Source organism: Arvicola amphibius, chromosome 7 (assembly GCF_903992535.2).
Source record: "Arvicola amphibius chromosome 7, mArvAmp1.2, whole genome shotgun sequence".
In the NCBI taxonomy this organism is placed as follows: Eukaryota; Metazoa; Chordata; class Mammalia; order Rodentia; family Cricetidae; genus Arvicola; species Arvicola amphibius.
This window is the reverse complement of record NC_052053.1, coordinates 11755450-11778929: the sequence shown is the minus strand read 5'-3', so window position 1 is coordinate 11778929 and position 23480 is coordinate 11755450. Positions and strand designations below refer to the sequence as shown.

Below are 23480 nucleotides of genomic sequence, written 5' to 3'. Positions count from 1 at the left end.
CCAAATTATTCACAGAGATATAACAAAATACCATTTTTTCCACAGTTCAAAATTTTACAATAGACTTAAGTATTTGGTACAAAGGACAGTTTGAGAGTCGAGCTCAGATGAGTGGACAGAGGCATCTTAGTCTAAGCAAGAAGAAACCTTTTTGAATCCACAAACGGTATCTCAATAGCATTAAGCATAAACATTTCTTGACAAAAATTAATTAGGATTGTTACGGAATATATTTTTAAAGCTTGACTTTTTGGACAGAATTATCAAAACAATGTATAAACTTTACAATGTTTCTCTAAGATTTAAAAAAAAAAGAAGGCACCTTTAACCCCTTCCCAACGCCCCTCCTCCCTCAATCTCAATCTAAGTGTAGCCTGCAAACCTTCCACAACTACTAAATCCTCCTGGATACAATCCACCTATCGTTTCTCACATTTCCCCCACATTTATATTTTAATGTACTCACACTCAGTAGCATGTGAAATTGCCATAGGACAAACAGTGCTAAACGGTGCAGTGCTGGCTGTTAGATGCCATAGGTGTTCTGAACAGGGAGACATCAATGTGGGCTCCAGTAGTTAGAGAAGGCTTCGTGGAGGAGGTGGGTAGGATTTAGATAGAAAGGAGGGAAGGCATTCCAGGCAGAGGAATAGCATAAGTAAAGACAAGGAGGAATCATGCTGTTGTCTCAAGGGCAAGGATGTCATAATCTAACACATTCCAGTTCCTGCTCCAGTCCACCCCCAATTTCTAAATCTCTTTAAAGAGCTGAGTTGAGAAAAAACAGGTTTTTCCTGGCTTATTTTCAATGCCCAAGTCTTGTTTCCATTTAATTTAGCTTTTTAAAATTTGCTTTATTCTTAAATAGATCTAAGAGAAAGAAACAGTGTCTTTACTGGTATTAATGTTGCGTTCACCATAGCAATTTCACAGGAAACCCAACTCAGTTCACTCATGACTTCACACTCCTTTGTTAAGGCTGCCACTTCGGTGAACTACTGTGATTTTATAAACTCTACAGTGTGATTTGACAAATTTAGCAAAACTCAGCCTGTGAGTACCAACAAAATACAAGACTAACAAATGAACAGCAACAAACACAGGTTCTCAGAAGACTGAGAAAAAATGGTAGGGAAAGATTTTTTTTTCCTGTTGAATTATAAAGCAAATGAGGAAAAAGTCATTAAAAATGGAATATGCATCTAAGAAAAAATATCAAGTTGCATCAACTGTATTATAATTTAAGGTAAATGTTTAGCTTGCTGAAGTTCAAATTAGTACTTAAGGAAATTCAACCCAAGGAAAGATCTAGACAGACCAGAAGTATTCATGGCCTCTCCTCTGAGGGAAAAGAAAGCTCTTCAAGTGTTTCCATCTTGAACATAACAATGTCCATTATATAACCCCATGTAACTAAGCAATTTTAAATTTCTACTCCTGAGTGTCTAAACTTGTGCCCAATAATTCAATGACAAGACAGCAACACAGAATAAATCTAAATTCTAGACAAAATTAAGGAAAGCTAAATAATCACAGTCTCTTTTGCTATGGTGGCAGAAACGCAAGCTGAAATGCTGACAAACTTTTGAAATAATTTAATGGATTGATGCTTAATTCACACAAAACCCATGTAACAATAACGCCTTTAGACCATTTTGTACTGTTACAATTATTTCTTCTACTAGTGTCTAAAGACTGGTTCTCCTATATAAAAACTGGCTAATTGAACCATTTTAATTTAAATCTACTACTTTATAATGTGAGTGATTTTCCTGCATGTGTATCTTTGCACCACAAGCAGTGCTCACAGAGAACTGAGGTGCTGGATCCCCTGGGACTCCAGTTACTGATGTTTATGAGCTGCCATATCAGTGCTGGGGAGGGAACCTGAGTCCTCTGGAAGAACAGCCAATGCTATCAACTACCGAGACATCTCTCCAGCCCCTGAAATATTTTCTTTTATAGCTTGCTCAAAAAAGTAAACAAAACAGTTTTCTGCAGCTAAATGAAATGAAAAATGCTATCTTGCCCATTTGTATATGTATTTAGAAAATGGTTAAGGAAAAAAAAGCCAATATTCTCATTTAAAAAAATTAAGTTGCAGAATGTTCTTAGACTTACTATTTATGTTAATGCTTCTAATAATTAGCTATTTATATAAGGTAAGGATATAAACCTGTTGAATTCTGTTCAAATCAAGTCTATGAAACTATCCTAAGAACCTTGATTTGTTTAGAATAAGTTATAAAAAGAATGAAGTAAAAATTCTATGAAAAAAAATATTACCTGCTACCATTTCTGGCATACTTTTAGCATCTAAAGACTAACTTAATTTTTTGTTAATTGTAAGTGAACTCCATTACTTATATAGTGCACTGTGCAGACCACTGACAGTTATGAGTAATGTAGAAAGAAATGAGGAAACATACTTGTACATGTAAAAGTTCACATAAACTAACAGTTCCACAAGACAGACAATTCAGAAAATAAATTTTATAAACCTAATTACCAAATTTGTTCAACCTCACCAAGCAATAAAACAAAACATAAACTAAAATAAACGAGATAATTCTTGTCTATCAATCTTTAAAAGGTTTTAAAAAAAAAAAAGAACAGAAAGAATTGGTCAGCACATGAGAACATAGACATCCTGAGACAGTGCTGCTCTAAGTATAGAGAGATACGGCTTTTTAGTAGACAACTCCATTGACCCAGCAATTCTATTTCTGCCAACATACACTAATGAGACAATCAGACAGATGTACAAGGACGTATATGTGAGGATTTTGATGACTCCCAAAAAAAGAGAAAATTAAATTATATATCCACATACAATACTATACATAGATCAAAAATGACACAGCTCAGACATGGAAATAAGGCCACAAAAACTTACAAAACAAGAGACATAAACAGTAAGATGTTTCTACTTTAAAGTATATGTAGGTATTACACAAAAATGTTACAGTGGCTAGACCGAGACAGGATTATGACGTGTGGGCTTTTATGTGCTGTTCTGAAATATTCTACTTCCTCTGCACTTCTGGAACATGTTGAACTTCCTAAGTTAAGGCTAAGCACTGACCACCATGTAGATCTGGTAAGTAACTTATCTTGAAAGTGCCTTTTTAAAAAAAAAATACACTTCAGGAAAGTTACTGCCTATCCAGAATTCCACTAAATTATCTAAGGTCAGGTTCAGAAGCGGATCCATTGAGTTCGCAATACAATTGTAAGGGTTAAAACTCGGGAGTATATAAATGGGTTCGAAACCCAGTTGGTCCAGTTTTGGTTTGTTTCTGCTTTTTGTTTGTTTTCCTGGAAAACATGGTCTCTTATTATAGCTCAGGTTGGCCTTAAACTCTCATTGAGTGCTGGCAATTCTACTTGAATGCACACGTGCATTTAAGTAATTTACTATGTCTGACACATGTGTCACTTATAAGAATACAGTAGCTTTCATATGTTAGCAGCTATCAGTCGCCTCCCCTTTTTGTGGTTTTCAGGCCTCACTGAAAGATATCTATGTCCTAGTCATTATTGTTGCAAATAAACTGATCAAAGTAGAAATCAACTAATAGGACCAACCAGAGAACTGAAAGATAACCAAATTTATAACCATGTGTATTTATATAAAGTTATACTGTCCAGCATATTTTGCATACTTAAAGTAGGTCATAGGCGAAAGGTATTGCAGCCTTTTACAATAATGCGTGGAGATTTGCTAGCACAACTTTAGCAATCTGTTTCTGTTTTATGTATTTCAAGGCTGGGCAAACAGGTACTGTGATTACTGAATCTAGGCAGAAATGTCATTATGAAATATAATCCTGCCTGTCTTGTATTTTCCAATTTAACTGCAACTTGCTTGATACCAACATTGCTATCCAAGTTTTCATTTTGCTAAAATTTGATATTTTTCATTCCATCTTCTATAATACTGTACCAATTATTTGAAATGTTTCTTATACTAACATCAGGATGGATTTTGTTGTTTTTTATTACCTAAGTCTCCTAATAAGTTTACTCTAGCTACATTTAAAGTAATTACCAACCATTTGAACTCATTCCTATAACATTATTTTTGTCTTAGTATATCTTTTAAAAAAGGTAAATCCTACCATGCTACTTTTGAAAAATGTAAGTCCCCATTATCAAGACCTTTCATTCTCATTTCTGTTGAAAATGGAAGTATTCACACTTATCAACTATTTTTGAACTTATTTTTATATAGCATTCTCTGCATTATATAGCATTTTTCTTTGTATTTAGGTCAAACTCAATAGTTTGTAAACAGGCTAATAAACTGAGGTCTATAAAATTCTATGTTATATTCTTTTAAAGACTAAGCAATTTTAGTTTAAAAGGCATTTAGATATGAAATCTATATATATTTAGTTATCTAACTTCTGCCACTCATACAGTCAGTCAGTCACACACCCAAAATGATCATGTGATGAATAATTTACAGTAACTAAGTGATATGGCATGCAGTATTTTTAAAATTAATGATATTAGCACTCCTTCAAACAACACATGGTTGATGTGTGCATACCTCCCACCGCCTTCTTTACAGTTGGGACAGGTGCAAGCTACCCTCCGAAGTCTTTTTCCTTCTTGATGTTGTTGGTCCCCTTCTTCATCTACCACTTGTACTCGTAAGTGTGTTAGGTCATTGGTATTCAATGTAGAGTCACCACTGAGCTGCCACTCTTCAGGGTCAGGTTCTTCTTCCTTGATCCTAATATCTAAAGATAAAGGGGAGGGGGCAGCACACATATACATGAGATACAGCTTACTGGTTTAAAAAGACAAACAGTTTCAAATTTTCTCAGTTAAAGCAAGTATTATATAAGAAAAAACTTCAACTGTTTATAAGGCATAGTCATGTTCCTTTGTAAACAATCCATTTTATTTTTAAGACTTCACAGAAGAGGGAACAGGACAAGCAGCAAAGCTTACTTTTTTTTTTTTTTTTAAAGATCCAGTAAGAAATGTAAACTTCAAATATGTTATTCATTAGTTAACTAGGAGCTACAGGGCCAAACCTAGGGCCTCACAGGCCCCCTCTTTTTTCTTGTAATATTTAATTTTGAGATAAGTTATGATTACGTTTTCCAGGCTAGTCACGAACTTCCTCCCTCAGCATACCAAACAGTTGAAACTTGAGGCCTGCGACAGCAGATCCAATCAGTAAATTTAATGACCAATTTAGCCTGGAACAAACATCTTTAATATCTTACAACTTGTAGCCATTCTGTTTATAGATACCATATGAATGTAAAGGAATAATACATATTCACAAGGCCAGGGATACACCTCAGTCAGTTCAGTGTCCTGCCTCAGGAGCATGAGGATCTAAGTCCCCAATACCCACATAAAAGTTGGGCACTGGTGGGGACAGAGCAGCATACCAGGGAACACATACAAATTGAGTGGATTCCTAGAGCCTACTGGCTAGCTAGCCAAATCAGCTCCAGGTTCAGAAAGAGCTTCTGTCTCAAAAAGGATAATCGAGACAGACACCCAAGGTCAACTGTCAGCCTCCATTCCCTCCTCTCCATCTCTCCCTCCCTTCTTCCCTCTCTCTCCCGAGGAGGGGGCCAGCACAGAGAGCATACACCTGCATTCATTTGTATAGTAACATGCAAACTCAAGCTTCAAAGTCAACAGTTATTGAAATACTTATAATGGCTATGCCAAGTATGAGATGGTTTCTGGTTTATTATAAACCAGACTGGGAAGCAAAATGAGTATAGAATGATAAAAATTGAATATAGCAAGAAAACGTGTTATTTTCTTGGCCAAGACAAGGATCTCTACATTATTAATATGCAGTGATTTTCCTAGGTGAACCTATGACAACTACAGTTTTCTCATCCCAGAAAACTGATTCTAAAAGATAATAAATAGCCTGGCAGTGGTGGCGACACGCCTTTAATCCCAGCACTCGGGAGCAGAGGCAGGCGGATCTCTGAGTTCGAGGCCAGCCTGGTCTACAAGAGCTAGTTCCAGGACAGGCTCTAGAAACTACAGGGAAACCCTGTCTCAAAAGACCAAAAAATAAATAAATAAAAAATAAAATAAAAGATGATAAATGATGATAAAAGTATCATATACATAAAATCCTTTACAGCAACAAAAACACCCCCAAATTCCTGAAAAGCATATATACAAGCCTAAGAAGCCTATTTTATATCTTTATTAATCACTAATGCTTTGACAAAAATACCTTGAAAATAAAGTATGTAGGGCTTGGATGCAGCTGGTGGTTAGTGCCCAAAATTTGGTCCCTAGCATCAGGAACATAAAAACAAAATGTATATAATTTTACAGTAATGCAACTTAACCACATAAAAAAATATAGGGGAAAAAAGAAAGAAACTCAGGTCTGGGCATTAGGGTGGATATTCGTGTCATTGACACCATAAGAACATCCGAATCAATGCCAATCAGTGACTGACAGGGCTGAGAACCAGCTTAGTGGCTAACAGACTGTGTTGCTTTTCCAGAGGAGCCAGGTTTGGTTCCTGCCCCAACATGGCAGCTCCAACTACCCAGAATCCCAATGGCACAGGAGCCAACAGCCTCTTTTGGCCTCCAAGAGTAGCTGCACTCACATGCACAAACAAATGCACACATAATTTTTTTAGCACTTAGTTTTATTTTTAATTATGTGTGTGTACATGTAAATGCAGATGCCCGTGAATGTCAAAGGCATTAAAACCCCACGGAGCTACACGCAGTTACAAGCCACCTGACATGGGTACTGAGAATCTAGCCTGGGACCTCTGCAAAGCAGCACATGCTCTCTTAAGCACTGAGCAATCTCCAACCACCAATACATGTGCATAATTAAAAATAGTGAGCAAGAAAGTACTACTAATAACAAGCCTAACTGGGTACATATTGTTATACACATATGTAGTCTCAGATCTCTTGGGAAACTAAAGCAGAAGGTTCATGAATCTGAAGTTAACCTAGTCTACATAGTAAGACTGTCAAAACCAAGGGCTAAAGAGATGGCTCAGTGGTTAAGAACACATACAACTCTTGCAGAGGACCTGGGTTCAGCTTATAGCATCCACATCAGGTAGCTTACATCTCCTTGTGAATGGAAGCCTTTGGCCTCTGTGGGTACCTGCAGTCACATCCCCATGCACACACAAAAATAAAATAACCTTAGTAAAAAAATATTTTTTAAAGAAAGCAACATTTTAAATATGTTCAAGAGACATGGAGAAACATAGCAGAAGCTTGGAAGTGAAAACAACAAGAAATGTTTTATTTTGAGAAACAAGAGACTGTGTTTAGCTGCTTACGAGAAATATTCACTTATGTGTGTTTCCGGGGGTGGGGGGTGTCAAAATGCCAGGAAGAGATGATAATCCCAGAGAGTACTTAAAGATTTAGCTAACAGAGCAATCAACTCCTCCTCTGTCAGATGAGGGACAACAAGAACACATTCCCTCATCCAAGTATTCCAGCAATTATGAGTCTATGTGCAGTGTGAGTTTCATCTGGTGGCTGAAAACTTAAAAAGTGGTATTCTATCTGTTGTTTTCTATTCTTAATAGAGAGTCAGATATCACAGACCTCTCCACATACTGGAGACCACAGACCCTGCCTTTCCTCTAGGTGTCCAACTGTCCCATGGCGGACACCACACAAGCACCGCAGTCGTACGCTAGCTCTAACAAGCTGGATAAGGCTACTTTACAAATAGCATATATACAAAAATAAAACGAGAATTTTATTAGATGTTTAAAAAACTGATCATGTCATTTAAGTCTCAATTTTCTGTGTGTTTACTCAACACCATCTGTGATACTGAGACAGAGGAAAAAGCAGGGGTAAGACATTATAATATATCTTAAAAATACAGGCTCAGACAGGAGGACTCTCCAACATACTGGCTGGAGACCAGTACGAGCTGTACAATGAATTCCAGACCAGCTTGAGTTTCACTGTGAGAATCTATATTAAAAATATTTTTAAAAAGAAAGAAATATAATAAACCAAGTGCTGCATCCCAACAACCAGGCGGCAGATGGAGGAAGACTGCTTCAAGTCCTGGGTTAGTCTGGCCTACATAGAGACTTCTATAAGACCCTGTCTCTCAATAAGTAAAGAAAGAGACAGAAAGAATATCTACCTATCTGAATATGGACTACTAAGACTTAAAGACCATCAAAAATAACACAAATAAGCACATAAAAATAAGGGGATGGCTCACTGGTTAAAAAAACACTGGACCCAGGTTCAATTCCCAGCATCCCATGACTCACAAATGTCTGTAACTTTAGTTCCAAGAGTTCTGCCACCCTCACACAAACATATACACAGGTACAAAACACCAATAACACATAAAATTTAGGGAGGGGAGGGGAGGGGATGGGTAGGGGAGGCAAGGGAAGGGGGAAAGGGAAGGGAAGGGGAAGGTGAATGGGAATGGGAACGGGGAAAGGGAAGGGAAAGGGAAGGGAAGGGAATGGAAGGGAAGGGACAGGGAGGGAAGGGAAGGGAAGTGGAGGGGAAGAGGGGAGGAAAAGGAAAGGAAAGGAAAGGAAAGGAAAGGAAAGGAAAGGAAGGAAAGGAAAGGAAAGGAAAGGAAAGGAGGAAAGAAGACAGGCAGGCAGGCAGGCAGGCAATAAGCATGGAAAAGAATGGAAAACCTGACTGAGGAATAGATATTTTAGAACAGTGGTTCTCAACCTTCCTAATGCTAAGACCCTTTAATGCAGTTCCTTATGTTGTGACCTTCAACCATAAATTATTACTTCCATTGCTACTTTATAACTCTAACTTTGTTACTGCTATGAATCATAATGTAAGTATCTGATACAGAGGATATCTATCTGATACACGACCCCTAGGAAAGATCTCTCATCCCCTGTTGAGAACCGCTGTTTTAGAACATTCCTACTCTATTGCTTATTCTCTTCCTGAACCTTCAAAATATACTTACAGCCAGAAAAAGAGCTGCTAACACAATTTAGTTTTCTTTCTTACTGTGCAGATGTATAAAACTTAGCCAAGTCCAAACTGAACACATCTTGTCCATAAAAAAACAAACCTTCTCCTTGTATCCCTTTGGCATCAGTAACCTAAATACTTAATAACTTCAGCAAAGTCTGCCAGTGCATGCAAGGCTCTCCTTTCATCTTTCTCCAAGTCATCTTGTACTCAACCTACCAAAACCTTGCTCCTAAATAAAAATATAATCACATCTCTTTATTGAAACAATGTTATACACTAATTTTCTTTTCCTTTTCTTCTTTTTGTTTGGAGGCAGGACTTCTCTGTAGCTTTGGAGCCTGTCCTGGAACTCGCTCTTGTAGACCAGGCTTACCTTGAACTCAGAGTTCAGCCTGCCTCTGCCTCCCAAATGCTTGTACATGGCCCAGCTTGTACTAATTTTCTATTCTTCCCCAGGATTTAATTTCAAAAACTCAGGAAAGAAGAATTCTAGAAGAATAAAATACTCTACCATTTTAATGGGCTAATATGATTTGCGTATTAATCTAAACTCACAGAATGTACACCACCAAAAAAGAAACCTAAAATATGTGCACTGTTACAACTTCTTAGGGTGTAGTTACCAAATGTAACAAATGTGCCACTCAAAACGCGACACTTCTGATATGGATAATAACTAGATATGGAAAGAGTTCTGCGTTGCTGGAAGAGCCAATTCCTTGGTCTGTGTTTCATGTTTTTATCTCCTGAAATATAGTTAATGTTCATGACTTATATATTTCCTGAAAATTGTACCTCAATTTCTCTTACTATGGTTGCATCTTTAGTTTCCAATTCTTTCCCCCACTTAACTAAGTTGAAACCCAAGAAACTTAGGGTATCTTCTAAAAATTAAGTTCATCATTTGAAATTTAGAATATAATTTTTTGTTCAACAAATACATAAACAGCTGCAACATGTTAAGTTACTCTTCTAGGTTCTAAGGAGAAAATTGTTACCAAGAGTTAAATACATGTCTTTATACGGTTTACCTTTTAATTAGAAGAGGGCAAGAAAGCGGGCAGCACTTGATGGCAATTAAGTATATGGAAGAAACAGGCTAAGGAGGAATAGAAAGGGGAGAAAAGGGAGTAATTACTATTTTTAACAGAGTGGACAGAGACACCTTCTGCCAATGTGGTGACATCTGACCTAAAGGAGATAACTGAGCGGGTGTAGTCAAAGCAGAAAGAAAAACAAGTTGGATGTATGCCTGATAAGTTCAAAGAAAAGAAGGCAGCCTGTATGGTAAGAGTTTAAGAATCAATGTGGACGCCGGGCGGTGGTGGCGCACGCCTTTAATCCCAGCACTCGGGAGGCAGAGGCAGGCGGATCTCTGAGTTCGAGGCCAGCCTGGTCTACAAGAGCTAGTTCCAGGACAGGCTCTAGAAACTACAGGGAAACCCTGTCTCGAAACCCCCCCCCCCAAAAAAAAATCAATGTGGAGAACTGTATTAAGATCAAAGAGGTAAAAATTGGAGTAGACAAGGGAAGAGAACCATATAGGACATACGTTATTATGCAGGCTATTATACAACCTTACATGTTATTCTGATGGAATTACGGAAAGGAATATCTGAATTGAATTTATTAAATAAACTCAGGATTACCCTGGGATGCTGTATAAAGTCTGTAGAAGACAAGGATAACATAGGGACACTAATTATAATAGGAACTATTATAAATTACTCAGCCACTGACCAAATGTAATGACACAGACCTTTAATCCCAGCACTTATGAAGCAGACCAGGCAGACCTCTGTGAGCTCAGGCCAGCCTGGTCTATATAACAAGTTCTTGGGCAGCTAGAGCATACACAGTGATTCTTTAAAGATGACCGTGTTCCACTAGCCTTAGTGCACACCTGCACTAGGGAGGCGGTCGCAGAAGAATACAAGATCAAAAGTTTTGTCTGAGCTATAAAATAAGTTTCAAGCCAATCTGATCCACACTATGAGAGGGCGGTGGTGGGTTGCCTAGGGTAGTCAAGGATCTGGGCTCAATCTCCACTGTCAAACAAGCAAAAGCAAGAGTAGCCAATGAAAGGAAGAAACAAAGTCAAAAAGAAGTCATTTTTTTAGAAATATAACCAACCATGTTAAATAGTAAGTAAGCAGGGTATCTAGTGGCACACACCTTTAATCTTAGCACTGGGAGGCAGATCTCCAAGTTGAGGCCAGCCTGGTCTACATAGTTCCAGGACACCTGATTGCAATAGAAAAACCCTGTCCCAAAAAAGCATTACATACATACATACATACATCAAGAAAAGATATAGTAAGCACTACCTAACTTGACAAGAGCTATTTCCATGAAATGTTTCAAAACTTCACTCAGGAGCTGACTCAAAAAGAACAGACAAATCTTTTCACAAGAGGTTCTACGGTGAACATAATCACTATAGTTTTAGATCTAAAATGTGCCTCAAAGGTCCATGTGGTAAAAGCCTGCTCCCCATGGTGGCACTACTGGGAGATGGAGAAACCTTCAAGTAGCCGAAGGTCTTATAATGACCAAGCCTTGAGTAGTGTTCATCATAAAACTCCTGTAATCAGCACTTGTGCAATTAAAGCCAAGAGAAATGGGAGTCCAAGGCTAGTCTGGAATCGAAAAACAAACACAAAATCTTTAGGTCACCGTGTGCCCCCTTGTAGGGACAGTGGAACTGGAAGGATAAGCAGTTTTGCCTGACAGACACTCCTTACAAGGACGTGCTTGCACCCAGAAAACAAAGCCAACTGTTCACAGGACTGAAGCCACCACAACTGTAAGCCAAACAAAAATCTCTTCAAACTTGACTGTGCTAGGTATATTGTTACACCAGACTAGAAATTGGACTAACACAAAGATTTAGAAAATGTCCAGGCTGGAGAAATAGCTCAGTAGTTATGAGCACATATTTTTTCTTGCAAGAGGACCGGAGCTCAATTCTCAACATCCGTATCAGAAAGCTCACAACTGTGTGGAGCTCCAGCTTCAAGAAGCCAACACCTCTCTCAGGTCCTTGGGGACACATACACAGACACACATAATAAGGTAATATTTTTTTTTTTTTAAAAAAAAAAGGTCAGGACATTCCCTATGCTAACCCACAAGTAGATTTAACATGTAAGACTATCTGAAATACTAATGGTATTTTAGCTTTTATACCAAGTACAATGCCTGTACAATATATATATCAGTAATATAAATAGCAAAAGTGCTTATTTAAATGACTTAGTATTTGAAGAAAAAGTTAAATTAGAAAACTATGTGACAGAAATAGAAATCTGAGGTTATTTGCATAACATATTTAAGAACTTTACAAAGTACCAGCACTGTTTTTAGTTACATCCATCATCTTCCTCAAAAATGTTTGTTTTCCTCTGGACTATGTTTGTCCTATGACTTCTGCTGTGTTTTGTCTTTAAGACAAAACTGTAAAACAAACTAATAAATGGAAGGAGAAAATGTATGTGAAAAAATTCCTTCACATTTAAGAGTTAAAATTTCAAAAGGGGAAATAGAAACTTAAATGATGAGACATATAGAAGACACATACACACAGAGGCATACAATATGATTATAAAGATAAAACTAATTTTCAAAATCAGTTAAGTACTAACTCAGGATACAGATTTCTATCAAAAGTATTACCAGGAAAAAAAAACAAAACAAAACAAACCTATCTCTTCCTTAAACTTGGCGCTAACTATCAATAGAACAAACAGAATGTCAATTCCTAACTCTTTTATTAAGTCTGGAATGTGCATATTTAATATATTTAACAATGTATAAATATAAATTGTGGTGGTGTAGAGAAAATGAGACCTCCTCCTCCTTTATCAATAGTGTACGGTTTCTATCCAAGTCTTTCATTATCTGCCTTTAATTTTTTTAAAGCTAATGAAATACTAATGAAAAATACTTCTTTGATTTTTAAAGTTTTATTTGCCTCTTCCCTTTAATCATTCTCTCTGCACACAAACCACAAACAGAATTACAGGATATGTCCTACAAAATCGCATACACTGTTTATTTAGGTTTTCCTAAACAATCTTATGGACATATTCCAGAGCTATCAAAAAATTTTTACCTAACTTTCCTTTTAAGGAACACTTTATAGACATGGGTTCCTAGAACCTTAAAATCCTGGCTCATCAAACAATACAGATAGACTAGTTTGTTTTTATTTGTTTTTAAGACAGGTCTCAATTCAATAGCCCAGGCTAACCTGAAACTTGCTGTGTAGGTCCAGGCTGGCCTTGAACTTGTGGGAGCCCCGTCCGTTCTCAGTGTCCCAAGCACTGGCTTAAAGGAATGAGTCACCACACCTGACTCTAAGGATTCAAAACTAAATTTTATTTTGGTACTTCCAAATATTACAGAAGATAGAATATATGTTGCATTACCTAAATTTTTAAGTAATCATCCCCTAAACCTTCACTCCTTAAGATTTGAATCACCCCTCTTCTATGACTGCTTCTTTATCCCAACTAAAAATCCCTTATTAAATAGTTTCTTTTTTTAAACTGCAGTTTTTCAAATTACCATCAAAGCTTTTCTGCCCACTTAAAGAGATGCTTTTGGAGCAGTTATTCTTCCTAATAAATTTAGACAATACAACCTATTTAAACACATACAAACAAGGCATATACTCATAAATTAAGACTTTCTGAACACATTATAAAAGATCCCACTTTGTCGCTTTATCAAAAATATGAGAAAAAGATCATATAACCTGCTATTAATACAGCACGACAATAAAATTCTAGCTTCACTTTTTTCCCCCCGAGACAGGGTTTCTCTGCAGCTTTAGAGCCTGTCCTGGAGCTAGCTCTTGTAGACCAGGCTGGTCTCGAACTCACAGAGATCCGCCTGCCTCTGCCTCCCGAGTGCTGGGATTAAAGGCGTGTGCCACCACCGCCCAGCTAGCTTCACTTTTTTAACTTGGTATGGGATAGTGTTTTAATCTTTTAGACAATGATAGCTAATACATTTTAATACTTTATTATGCACCACGGTAAACATTAAATATAACCACACCACATGCCTCTAACTACCCTTGATATTTTTTCTAGATGACCAACCATAGAAATGTGCCTAGTTATACCCTTAAGGATCACAGTTAAAATGGACAAAGGTGGTACAAGAACAAAAAAAAATAGTATATTTACAATAAATCTACTTAGGAGATCTTACTGAGAATTAACTTCTGGGGTGGGCTGAGATGGCTTAATGGGGTAAGTGTTTGCCATGCAACCATGAAAAAGCATAGCTCAAATCCCGCAGCCTCCATGTAAAGAGACAGCTTTGATGGTATATGCCTGTAAATACCGAGCCCTGGGGATGTGAGTGGGGGAGTTTTCTGGCCATGTGTATGGATCGTGGAACTCCAGGTTCATTAAGAAAACACTATCTCATGAATGAGCCAGCCCTGAAGTTGTGAGCATGGAAGAGTTGCCCTATTGCCCTCTGTCATGTGATGGCATGGGTCGAGGAGAGATGACCTCCCCAATGCCCATCAATCCTGAGGCAAGTGGAAGAACTGGCCCAGACACTAGGCCTGGGCAACACAACAGAGCTGACCTTGAGGGTATTAAGTGACCTGCCCCTTGCTAACTGCTGCAGGGGTAAATTTGCCAGGACAATGCAGGAGAGCTCACCCTGGTGGTGAGGACAAGGAAGAGCTGGCGGGCTGACTAATCACTAACATCCTATCCAGGTCCAGAACCAGAATTACCTGTTGGCCCACCCCAGCATTAACATCCAGTGAAGGGACTGGTCCTTCAGACCCAAAGCTGCAGGATTTCCATAACAAAAGGCAACATCAGGATAACCAAAGAGTTCCAGTGATGGCCCAGCCTCAACAGTGTAGCAGAAAACAGAGACCTGAACCAGAGGAATGACTTTGCAAAGAACACTTGCAAGTAAAGATATATGGATACAAAGAGCTTACTGTGTAACTGTGTTACACTGTTACAGCTTCCATGACAAGATTGATTGTTCTTCCTTCTCTCGTTTTTTTTCTTTTTTCCCTTAAACTGTATTTTGGACAGGGAGGTTACAAGAGCAAAGGGTAGGTAGGAAGGGACCGTGAATGGAGATGCTAGATGTGAAATACACAAAGAAAATTTTTAAAAAAAGGTTTGAACTAAAAAAAAAACAAAAAAAGAAAACATTACCTCAAAAATAAGGTGAAGGCCAGATTTGGTGATCCATATCTTTAATCCCAGCACTTTAAAGGTAGAGATAGGCAGAGCTCTGTGAGTTTAAGGTCAGCCTGTTCTAATAGCCAGGGCAGTCAGGGTTACATAGTTAGATCCTGTCTTTCAAAAACAAAGGGGGAGGGAGGCATGCAACTGAGGAAGAGAAACAACACTGAACTCTGGTCTCTGACCTCCACAAGCACACTATTATGTGTGAGAGAATGTGCAAACACATATATTAGTTCTTTGCATAAGAAACAGTTCACAGAGTATTATTAGCTTCCCATATGTGTAATATACATTAACTGCTGTTAGATAAAATTAATGACTTTAAAACCTGAGAATTTCAGTATATACCTACTACTACGTAGTCTTATAGAAATCCTAGTACATACTACCAAGTAGAAATAACTCAAGGACATTATGGCAATTGAAATAAGCAATTAACAAAACACAAATTCCATAAACATTAAGTATCTTAAAAGTAGCCAGATCACTAAAACAGAAAGTAGAAAGAAAGTTGCAGGTCTAGGGACAAGAAAAAGGAATTTGCATTGAAGTACATATAGAACTGTAGTTTTGTAATATCAGCAAGTTTAGGAGCTATGTTGCACAATATGAAACATATTTAAGATGAACAATTAAAAACAATTAGTAGAGGACTGAAGTGAGGGGTTCAATGGGTAAAAATGCTTGCTGCCAAAACCTTACAACCTGAGCTCTAGGACCCTCATAGTGGAAGAGACCCAGCTCTCAAAAGCCTGTTCTGACTCCATTCAAGTACTAGGGGTGCACTTAAGATGATAAATTTAATGTTTCCTTTTAAACTTCAATTAAAGGAAAAACCCTAGGAATGGCTCCCACTTACAAAGGACTTGTTTCAGGGATCTCACAGATAAAAATCAATGCCAAAAAGTTAAGAATAATGAAAAATGTACAGCAATATTAAAAATTACTGAAGATACACGATTTCCTAAGGGTCTACCCTCTTCCCATGAGCTAGTTTCCCCCACTTTTTTCTCCAGATTTTAAAAAATAGTTTTGAAGCTACTCTAAAGTTAAGATGTTCTCCCTAGGCTTTAAAAAAAAAAAAAACAAAACTGAAAGATAGTCACAATAATAACTTATCCAAGCAGTTATAACTGCTATCCAAGAAGCCAAGTGATTTATCTGAAACACAATCATAACTCACACTATTCAAATTCTAACAGTACCAAACATTCATATTAAGAACAAATCCAGCCAGGAAGTGGTGGCACATGCCACCAACATCACTAGGGAGGCAGAGGCAGGATCTCCATAAGTTTGAGGCCAGCCTGGTCTATGGAGAAAGTTCCAGGACAGCTAGGGCTACACAGAGAAACTTAGGAGGAGAGGAGGGCGCAGAAGAGAGACAGATTCGATTTTTAGAAACTAATGATCTGAAGTGATTATGAAAATGATTAGGTAGTCAAACTAAAGATTAAGATATAAAACTGATCCGGATTCAGAACTGCCAACAGAAATGGAACTCATAATTTACTTTGCTTTTCTTCCCATCCCCCAAACATCCACTTGTCAAATCATTACATCACAGAAATAAACTGCCTTCTTAGTCTAAGGAATTGAGGATTACACTCTTTAAAGTCACACCCATTATTGATAACACGAGTAGTTTATATAAAAACAGTCCTAAATTAAATGTTTTTTTTTTAATTTTCACTTCTCAAATTATGATCATTTGTAGTTTCTAACAAAAAGATTTCAATCTTCTTCTAGACCCACAGCCGTTGAGTTTCTGCTAGTTATCAAGAATACAAAAATGGAGCACTGGGCATGCAGATGCGCATCTGTACTCCTTGCACAACTGCAAACCCAGCACTCAGAAGGCAAGAGGAAGAGGATTCCAAGTTTGAGAAAGACTGCCCCCCAAAACAGGAAGTTTCATTATTAATGTATTTTAATTTCACTGTAAGAACACTCTTCCAACTGGGTGTAATAGCTATTAAAATGTCCTTAGAAATAATAGCTTAGTCAAGGCATCAATTGGCCACATGTCTAAGCTGGAGGAAGACTGTCGAGACTAAGGCTATAGCCTCAACTGAAATCTTGTCTCAAACCAGACATATCTAGTAGTGTCCTTTAGGCATTGCGTATTGTTCTTTTAATTTAAAATACAATGGAAAAGATACAGTATAAACCCATTTTTCTGAAACTAAAGTAACAGAGAATTATTTTAGTAAAATGAATTATAAAATTTTTAAAATTAAACACTGGAAAAGCATTACTTACTACTTCATGATTTAACTTATCTCAAGTACTTTTAAAATTCAAAACCCTCAGGTCATGAGTTACTTGGGAAAGTATGAGTAATACTTAGTTTGAACAGAATGTTTCCAAAAATCAATTAGACAATATCTATCTTCTATAAGAAAGCACAGGATATTAAATTTGTGTAATAACCCTCCTTTATTAATAAAGTAACTTACAGTTGTTACACAGGACTTAGGATTTGTTGTTGCTGGGTTTTTTCCTCCTTATTTTTAATATATATGTGTATTTTGCCTGCATATATTCTGTACACCCATGGAGGCCAGAAGATGGTTCCACAGACAGTTGTGAGCCACCACATGGGTGAGTGTTGAAAATCCAAACCTGGCCCTGTCCTCAAGAACAAGAGTTCCGGTGTGCGGCGGCGGCGGCGGGGCAGTGGTGGTGTTAGCGGCGGCTGCAGCAAAGCCTCTGACGAGATGTCTCACACCATTTTGCTGGTACAGCCTACCAAGAGGCCAGAAGGCAGGACTTATGCAGACTATGAGTCTGTGAATGAGTGCATGGAAGGTGTTTGTAAGATGTACGAAGAACATCTGAAAAGAATGAATCCCAACTGCCCCTCCATCACATACGATATCAGTCAGTTGTTTGATTTTATTGATGATCTGGCAGATCTCAGCTGTCTTGTTTACCGAGCTGATACACAGACGTACCAGCCTTATAACAAAGACTGGATCAAAGAGAAGATCTACGTGTTCCTTCGTCCACAGGCCCAACAAGCTGGGAAGTAGGTTGAGTCGGAAGCATTAGGGGCTGGGGGTGGGCTTGGAACAGGTGCATACAGCGTGCCGTAGTGAACATTTTGTATGATAGTAATCCTGTTTCCATTTTGTTACGCTAGAGCCAAGATTGAATGTATGACATGGAACATGAATGATATTTTCATTCTGAAAACCACCATTATTGCCCCTTTACTCTTTTTCTTTCTTTCTTTTTTTTTTACTTAAACATTTTTATGATAATTCAGAGAGAAAGTGTTCTTTGCCATTTAAGGTTGGTTCCAGTCCTTGAAACTGTTGGTGTCTGCTTTACAGCAGCGAGTGCACTAACCCCTTGTCAGGGGTGGGGTGGTGACAAGCTTAGTTATGTCCTCTGGGAAAGTCTTAGTGAAAATAAAGAAATGTTCTGTAAAAAAATAAAAATAAAAAAAAAAAAAGAACAAGAGTTCCTCAAAATTACATTCTATCACATCAAGTTGGGATTAGTAAAATTGTACTATATAATAAACAACCCTAGCCGGGCAGTGGTGGCACACGCCTTTAATCCCAGCACTCGGGAGGCAGAGGCAGGCGGATCTCTGAGTTCGAGGCCAGCCTGGTCTACAAGAGCTAGTTCCAGGACAGGCTCTAGAAACTACAGGGAAACCCTGTCTCGAAAAACCAAATAATAATAATAATAATAATAATAATAACAATAATAATAATAAAAATAATAAAACAACCCTAAGCCAGGCAATGGTAGCTCACACCTTAAAAGCCAGCACTTGGGAGGCAGAGGCAGAAGGATCTCTGTGAATCTGAGGACAGCCTGGTTTACAAGAGCTAGTTCCAGAACAGACTCCAAAGCTACAGAGAAACCCTGTCTTGGAAAAATAATAATAAACAACCCTAACATCTTGATGGTTTGACACAACAAACCATCTCTTACTAGTTTTATACACAATCAATTCAGGTTAACAAAGATCTGATCCTAATGGTCCTAGAACCAAGCTCCACCGAGATTCCAAGAATACCTTACCAGAGAGGGGCATAGGCAAATTATACCCTAGTCTTCAATTTCCACTCACATTTTACTGGTCATAAAAGGGACTGCTGTCACTCTAATGTCAATGATTATAGGGAAGAGCAATCCTACCAGATGTCTGGAAAAAAAAAAAAGAGAAATAGACTATAAAGACTTTGTACCCCAAAGGCCCTTAATGGGCAAAACTCAATTCATGTACTCTATCTTAAATTTAGACAGCATGGGGTGGATGTTAAAAAAACATTCATGGAAACACCTTTATTTAAAAAAAAAAAAAAACTGGGAAGACAAAGAGGTCCCTAGCTCTTGAGTATTTGTAAACCTAGTTAACAAGAGCTCCGGAGGATTGAGAAATGTTCTAACCCTTGATAGAAGTTTCTCACTCCACTACTTTTCCGGCCTCTTCTGTAAGGCTTTTCTTTATCTGTAATCCTCATTCAAGACAAGTTAAAACATCAGAGTATGTCCCCTAACTGAGAGGAATCCTCAGCACACAAGTGGGTAAGAGAGTGGTCTGAGCCAGGCTAGATCAAATCTTGGAGTTAAACCATTTTCAGACTTTCTTCAGGTCTGTGGTTTCTTTGGCTACACAACTGAGAAGCTGACCAGGTTTCATCTACTGAGTGTTCTAATTGCCAGTGTCTAAACCACACCTCCTTCCCTTAATACTGAGGTTAAAGTCTACCAGGTTTCTCTGCTCCCTCTACCAACTGTGGGTACTTGAGTTTCCTCAAACTTTGCAATCAATCAACACCTTTAGTCTCCTTTCCTCCTAACCCAAATGAAAGGCACTAAGCCCTTTAGCAAACCACTAGTCACCTTAACCTTTTCCTAAGTTTTAACAAAGGGAGTGAGTGACAGCCACCAGTAACCTTGAGTGGATCCTCTCTAAAGGATTGACATTCTTTTCCAGTGCATCTCATTCTCAGAGTTTGCGGGAGTTGATAATGGCAGCTAAAATACTGTTTGCTTTCCAAGGTCATCCCCCCAAAACAATACAAGTCCTTGCTGTTTCTGCAGCTAAGTTTTACCAAATGTTCCTCCTTTGTACATTACTGCAGCTAAGTTTTACCAAATGTTTCTCCTTTACACATTACCATCCCCTAGGGGCAGTTTACTCTGCCTGATTGAGCCAATGCTACAGGTAAGGTTTTCTGTTAAGAACATACATTCCTTCTATCAGTTTTTAATTAAAACAGGTTATTAACTGTATGATCCAACAATTTCCTACTGTCAAGTAGGTAAAAAGCAGCAAATTTTAATACTATTTCACTTAAGAGCAATATAAAAATTACTCATTTGAGCCAGGCAACGTGGTTCATGCCTGCAATTCCAGCACGTTCAAAGTAAAACAACAGGACAAAGACCAAAAAAAAAAAAAAAAAAAAAAAAAAAAAAAACTGTATACTCTTCAATACTAAATCTTCAAGTTTTAATTTGTATTTTATATTTCATACCTCAATCAGTCTAGACATATTTCAAACACTTAAAAGCAGACTGTATAATCCCTAAAATTACAGTATCTTAAAGGTTTTTACTCATAGCCACCATATAACAGCTAATGTTGTACTTCAAGCTTTTCTCACAGATCACTCATGATGGAGCAGACACTGGCATTCTTCAATAACCAAAGCAATGATACACAATTTGGGTACGCTGTGGGAAGGGTGTGCTAAGCAGATAACCGTACTGACTACTAGACTTTGTTATTTCGGTTTGGTTTGGGGACAGGGTCTCTGTGTGTAATCCTGGTTCTCCTGAACTCCTGTTGACCAGGCTCAGACCCATCTGCCTCTGCCTCCCAAGCACTGGGATTAAAGGTGTGCTAGACTCATTAAAAAAAAAAATAAATCACGATTTGAAACTTTCAAACTATGTTTTCAATGGATTTTATCCCAACGCTTCCTTCTTCTCCCTGAATACACACCCTTTCATTTCAAGGAGATGAGAGAAAAAGGAGGGAGAGAGGAAAGTATTGAAGGGGAACGGGCAGGAGGAAAAGGGAGCAATAAAAGGTGAGATCATAATCTAGACTAAATAGACTCTGAAGCCAACTAAATAGCAGTGATTTTGACAAGCAAAACTCCTTACCAACTAACATATTTCTCCTTTAACAAAGTTCGTGAAGATCTGGAAAAGCAACAAGAAAAGTATCAACACTGCCCAAACTCTACTCAAACAAGACTTCAAATTCCTTTCACAACTTCCTACCAAGACTCTGAAAATTAAATGGAAATGTTACATTCATTCCTTAAAAGTGGGATAAAAAACAAAGCATTGTGATGCATACCTGAACACAGCACTTAAAAAGGAGGGGAGCTGCAAATTCAAGGCCAGCCTGAACTATACAACAAAACCCTGTCTCAAAGAGAAATAAGGGGACGGGGTAATATTAACAAATACTAAAAACAATTTTTACAAAGGTTCTTTTATTTCCTTCATAATTTCCTAACATTTAACACTAAAAATCAATTGTCTATTCACTCACCCAAATATAAAGATCAGTATCAGATTTTCAAGGTTAAAAAGCTGACGCTGTGGTCTCACAGGTGAGGCTGAACTAACTCCCCCTTTCCTCGGAGTAAATGCTTACTCTGTTCCATTTACAGTCGAGCATTCGCAAAAGCATTTGGGATATCTGAAGATCCATGGTAATGGCTGAATTACAAGAAATATTTGGAATTAAAAACTTGTAAGGGATAAGCAATAAAAAGCATCCTAACAAGAGACAAACATATTTAGAGAAAACTGTACTGGTTCAGATGTGTGTTCACTTCAAACAGCCATTAATTTTTCCTTATAAAGTTTAAAGGTTTGTTTACTTTATGTACATGAGTGTTCTGCTTGCATGTATGTTTGTGCCTGGTACATGCCTGGGCCAGAAGACAGTGTTCCTGGGTCCCCAGGACTAGAGACAACAGCTGTGAGCTGTCTGTCAGGAGGCTGGGACTGCACTCAGGTCCTCTGGGAAAGCAGTCATGGTGATGCTTTATCACGGTTATCTACCTGTTCTAAACTTCCCAATGCCAGGTATCAGAGAAAGAGAAATCTTCTTACTCAGCAAAATGCTACCCAGTAAAACACCCTGACAGAGCATAAGAGAAGCTACAGAAAAAGTGCACACTTACCCACACGCTTTACTAATAGTAGTGTAAACTTAAAATGCCCAATCTACCCTCAAAACTTTTCTAACCAAGCCAGGCATGGTGGCAAATCCCTTTAACCACTGCATTTGGGAAGCAGAGGTGAGACAGGTAGGTCTTCAAGTTTGACCAGCCTGGTCTAAATAGTGAGTTTAAGGATACACAGGACTACACAGAGACAATGTCTCAAAAGGAAACGTTCTTAAACATCTTTAACTCTTTTTAAGATTATAAAAACTGTGTGTGCATCTGTGTTGAGTTTGTGTACTACACGTATGGAGGTATATGCAGAGACACAGCAAGTGAATTCCACAGGCAACAATAAACCACATGAGGCGAGTGTGGAGATCTGAACTCTGCAAAGGCTGTAAGCACTCTTAACCACTGAGCTATCTTACCAACACCAACGCCACCCCACACTCTCCTTTATTAGCTCCTTTGTCAATTATCTTCTCTTCTGACTTCAATAGCTATAACTTCCACTTAATTTGGTTTACATTCTAAGCTCACTCTCTACATTTCTACTGCCATCGTCATTTCAAGTCATCAAATCACTTGTCACACCCAAATTAAGGAGAATCTTAAACTGTCAATGATGCAACCTAACAATGGACCCACAAATCCTCTAAATACAGTCTCAACACTTAATACTCTTCTTCCTTTCATCGCTTTATCTTGTACAACTAAAACAGCCTTTTACCTTTAGGACTAGTTTCTCCTCAGTAGAATTTATCCCCAAGTGTTTCCCAGCATTCATTTATTCATGTTATTCCTCTTCAAAGTGTTGCAACCCTAAATTAAAAAATAATGTATTCCTAGCTGGGCATGGTAGTACACACCTTTAATCCCATGAACTGAGAAGCAGAAGCAGAGCAGGCAACCTGTGAGTTTGCAACCAGACTGCTCTACAGTATAAGTTCCAGGGCAGCCAGGGCTGATACACAGAGAAACCTTATCTTAAAAAATAAAAAAGAATCAATAATAATAATAATAATAATAATAATAATAAGAAGAAGAAGAAGAAGAAGAAGAAGAAGAAGAAGAAGAAGAAGAAGAAGACGACGACGACGTCAAG

General features: G+C 37.9%; 2 protein-coding genes across 3 annotated transcripts in view; one reads left to right on the top strand and one right to left on the bottom strand.

Moving 5' to 3' along the window:
- Sp3 (Sp3 transcription factor) overlaps positions 1–23480 on the bottom strand; it is a 46686-nt gene that overhangs the window by 4077 nt on the left and 19129 nt on the right. For both annotated transcript variants that reach the window (XM_038336604.2, XM_038336605.2), the window contains one exon: positions 4556–4748. In XM_038336604.2, coding sequence (XP_038192532.1) covers positions 4556–4748 — 193 coding nt within the window. The remainder of the gene's footprint in view (positions 1–4555; positions 4749–23480) is intronic.
- LOC119818818 (enhancer of rudimentary homolog) lies at positions 17936–18250 on the top strand. The gene has a single exon (XM_038336606.1). It carries the CDS (start codon positions 17936–17938, stop codon positions 18248–18250), a length of 315 nt encoding a protein of 104 aa, XP_038192534.1.

Excerpts from the sequence above, each read along its gene's own strand:
- LOC119818818 (XM_038336606.1), top strand. The coding sequence starts at position 17,936 with ATGTCTCACACCATTTTGCTGGTACAGCCTACCAAGAGGCCAGAAGGC.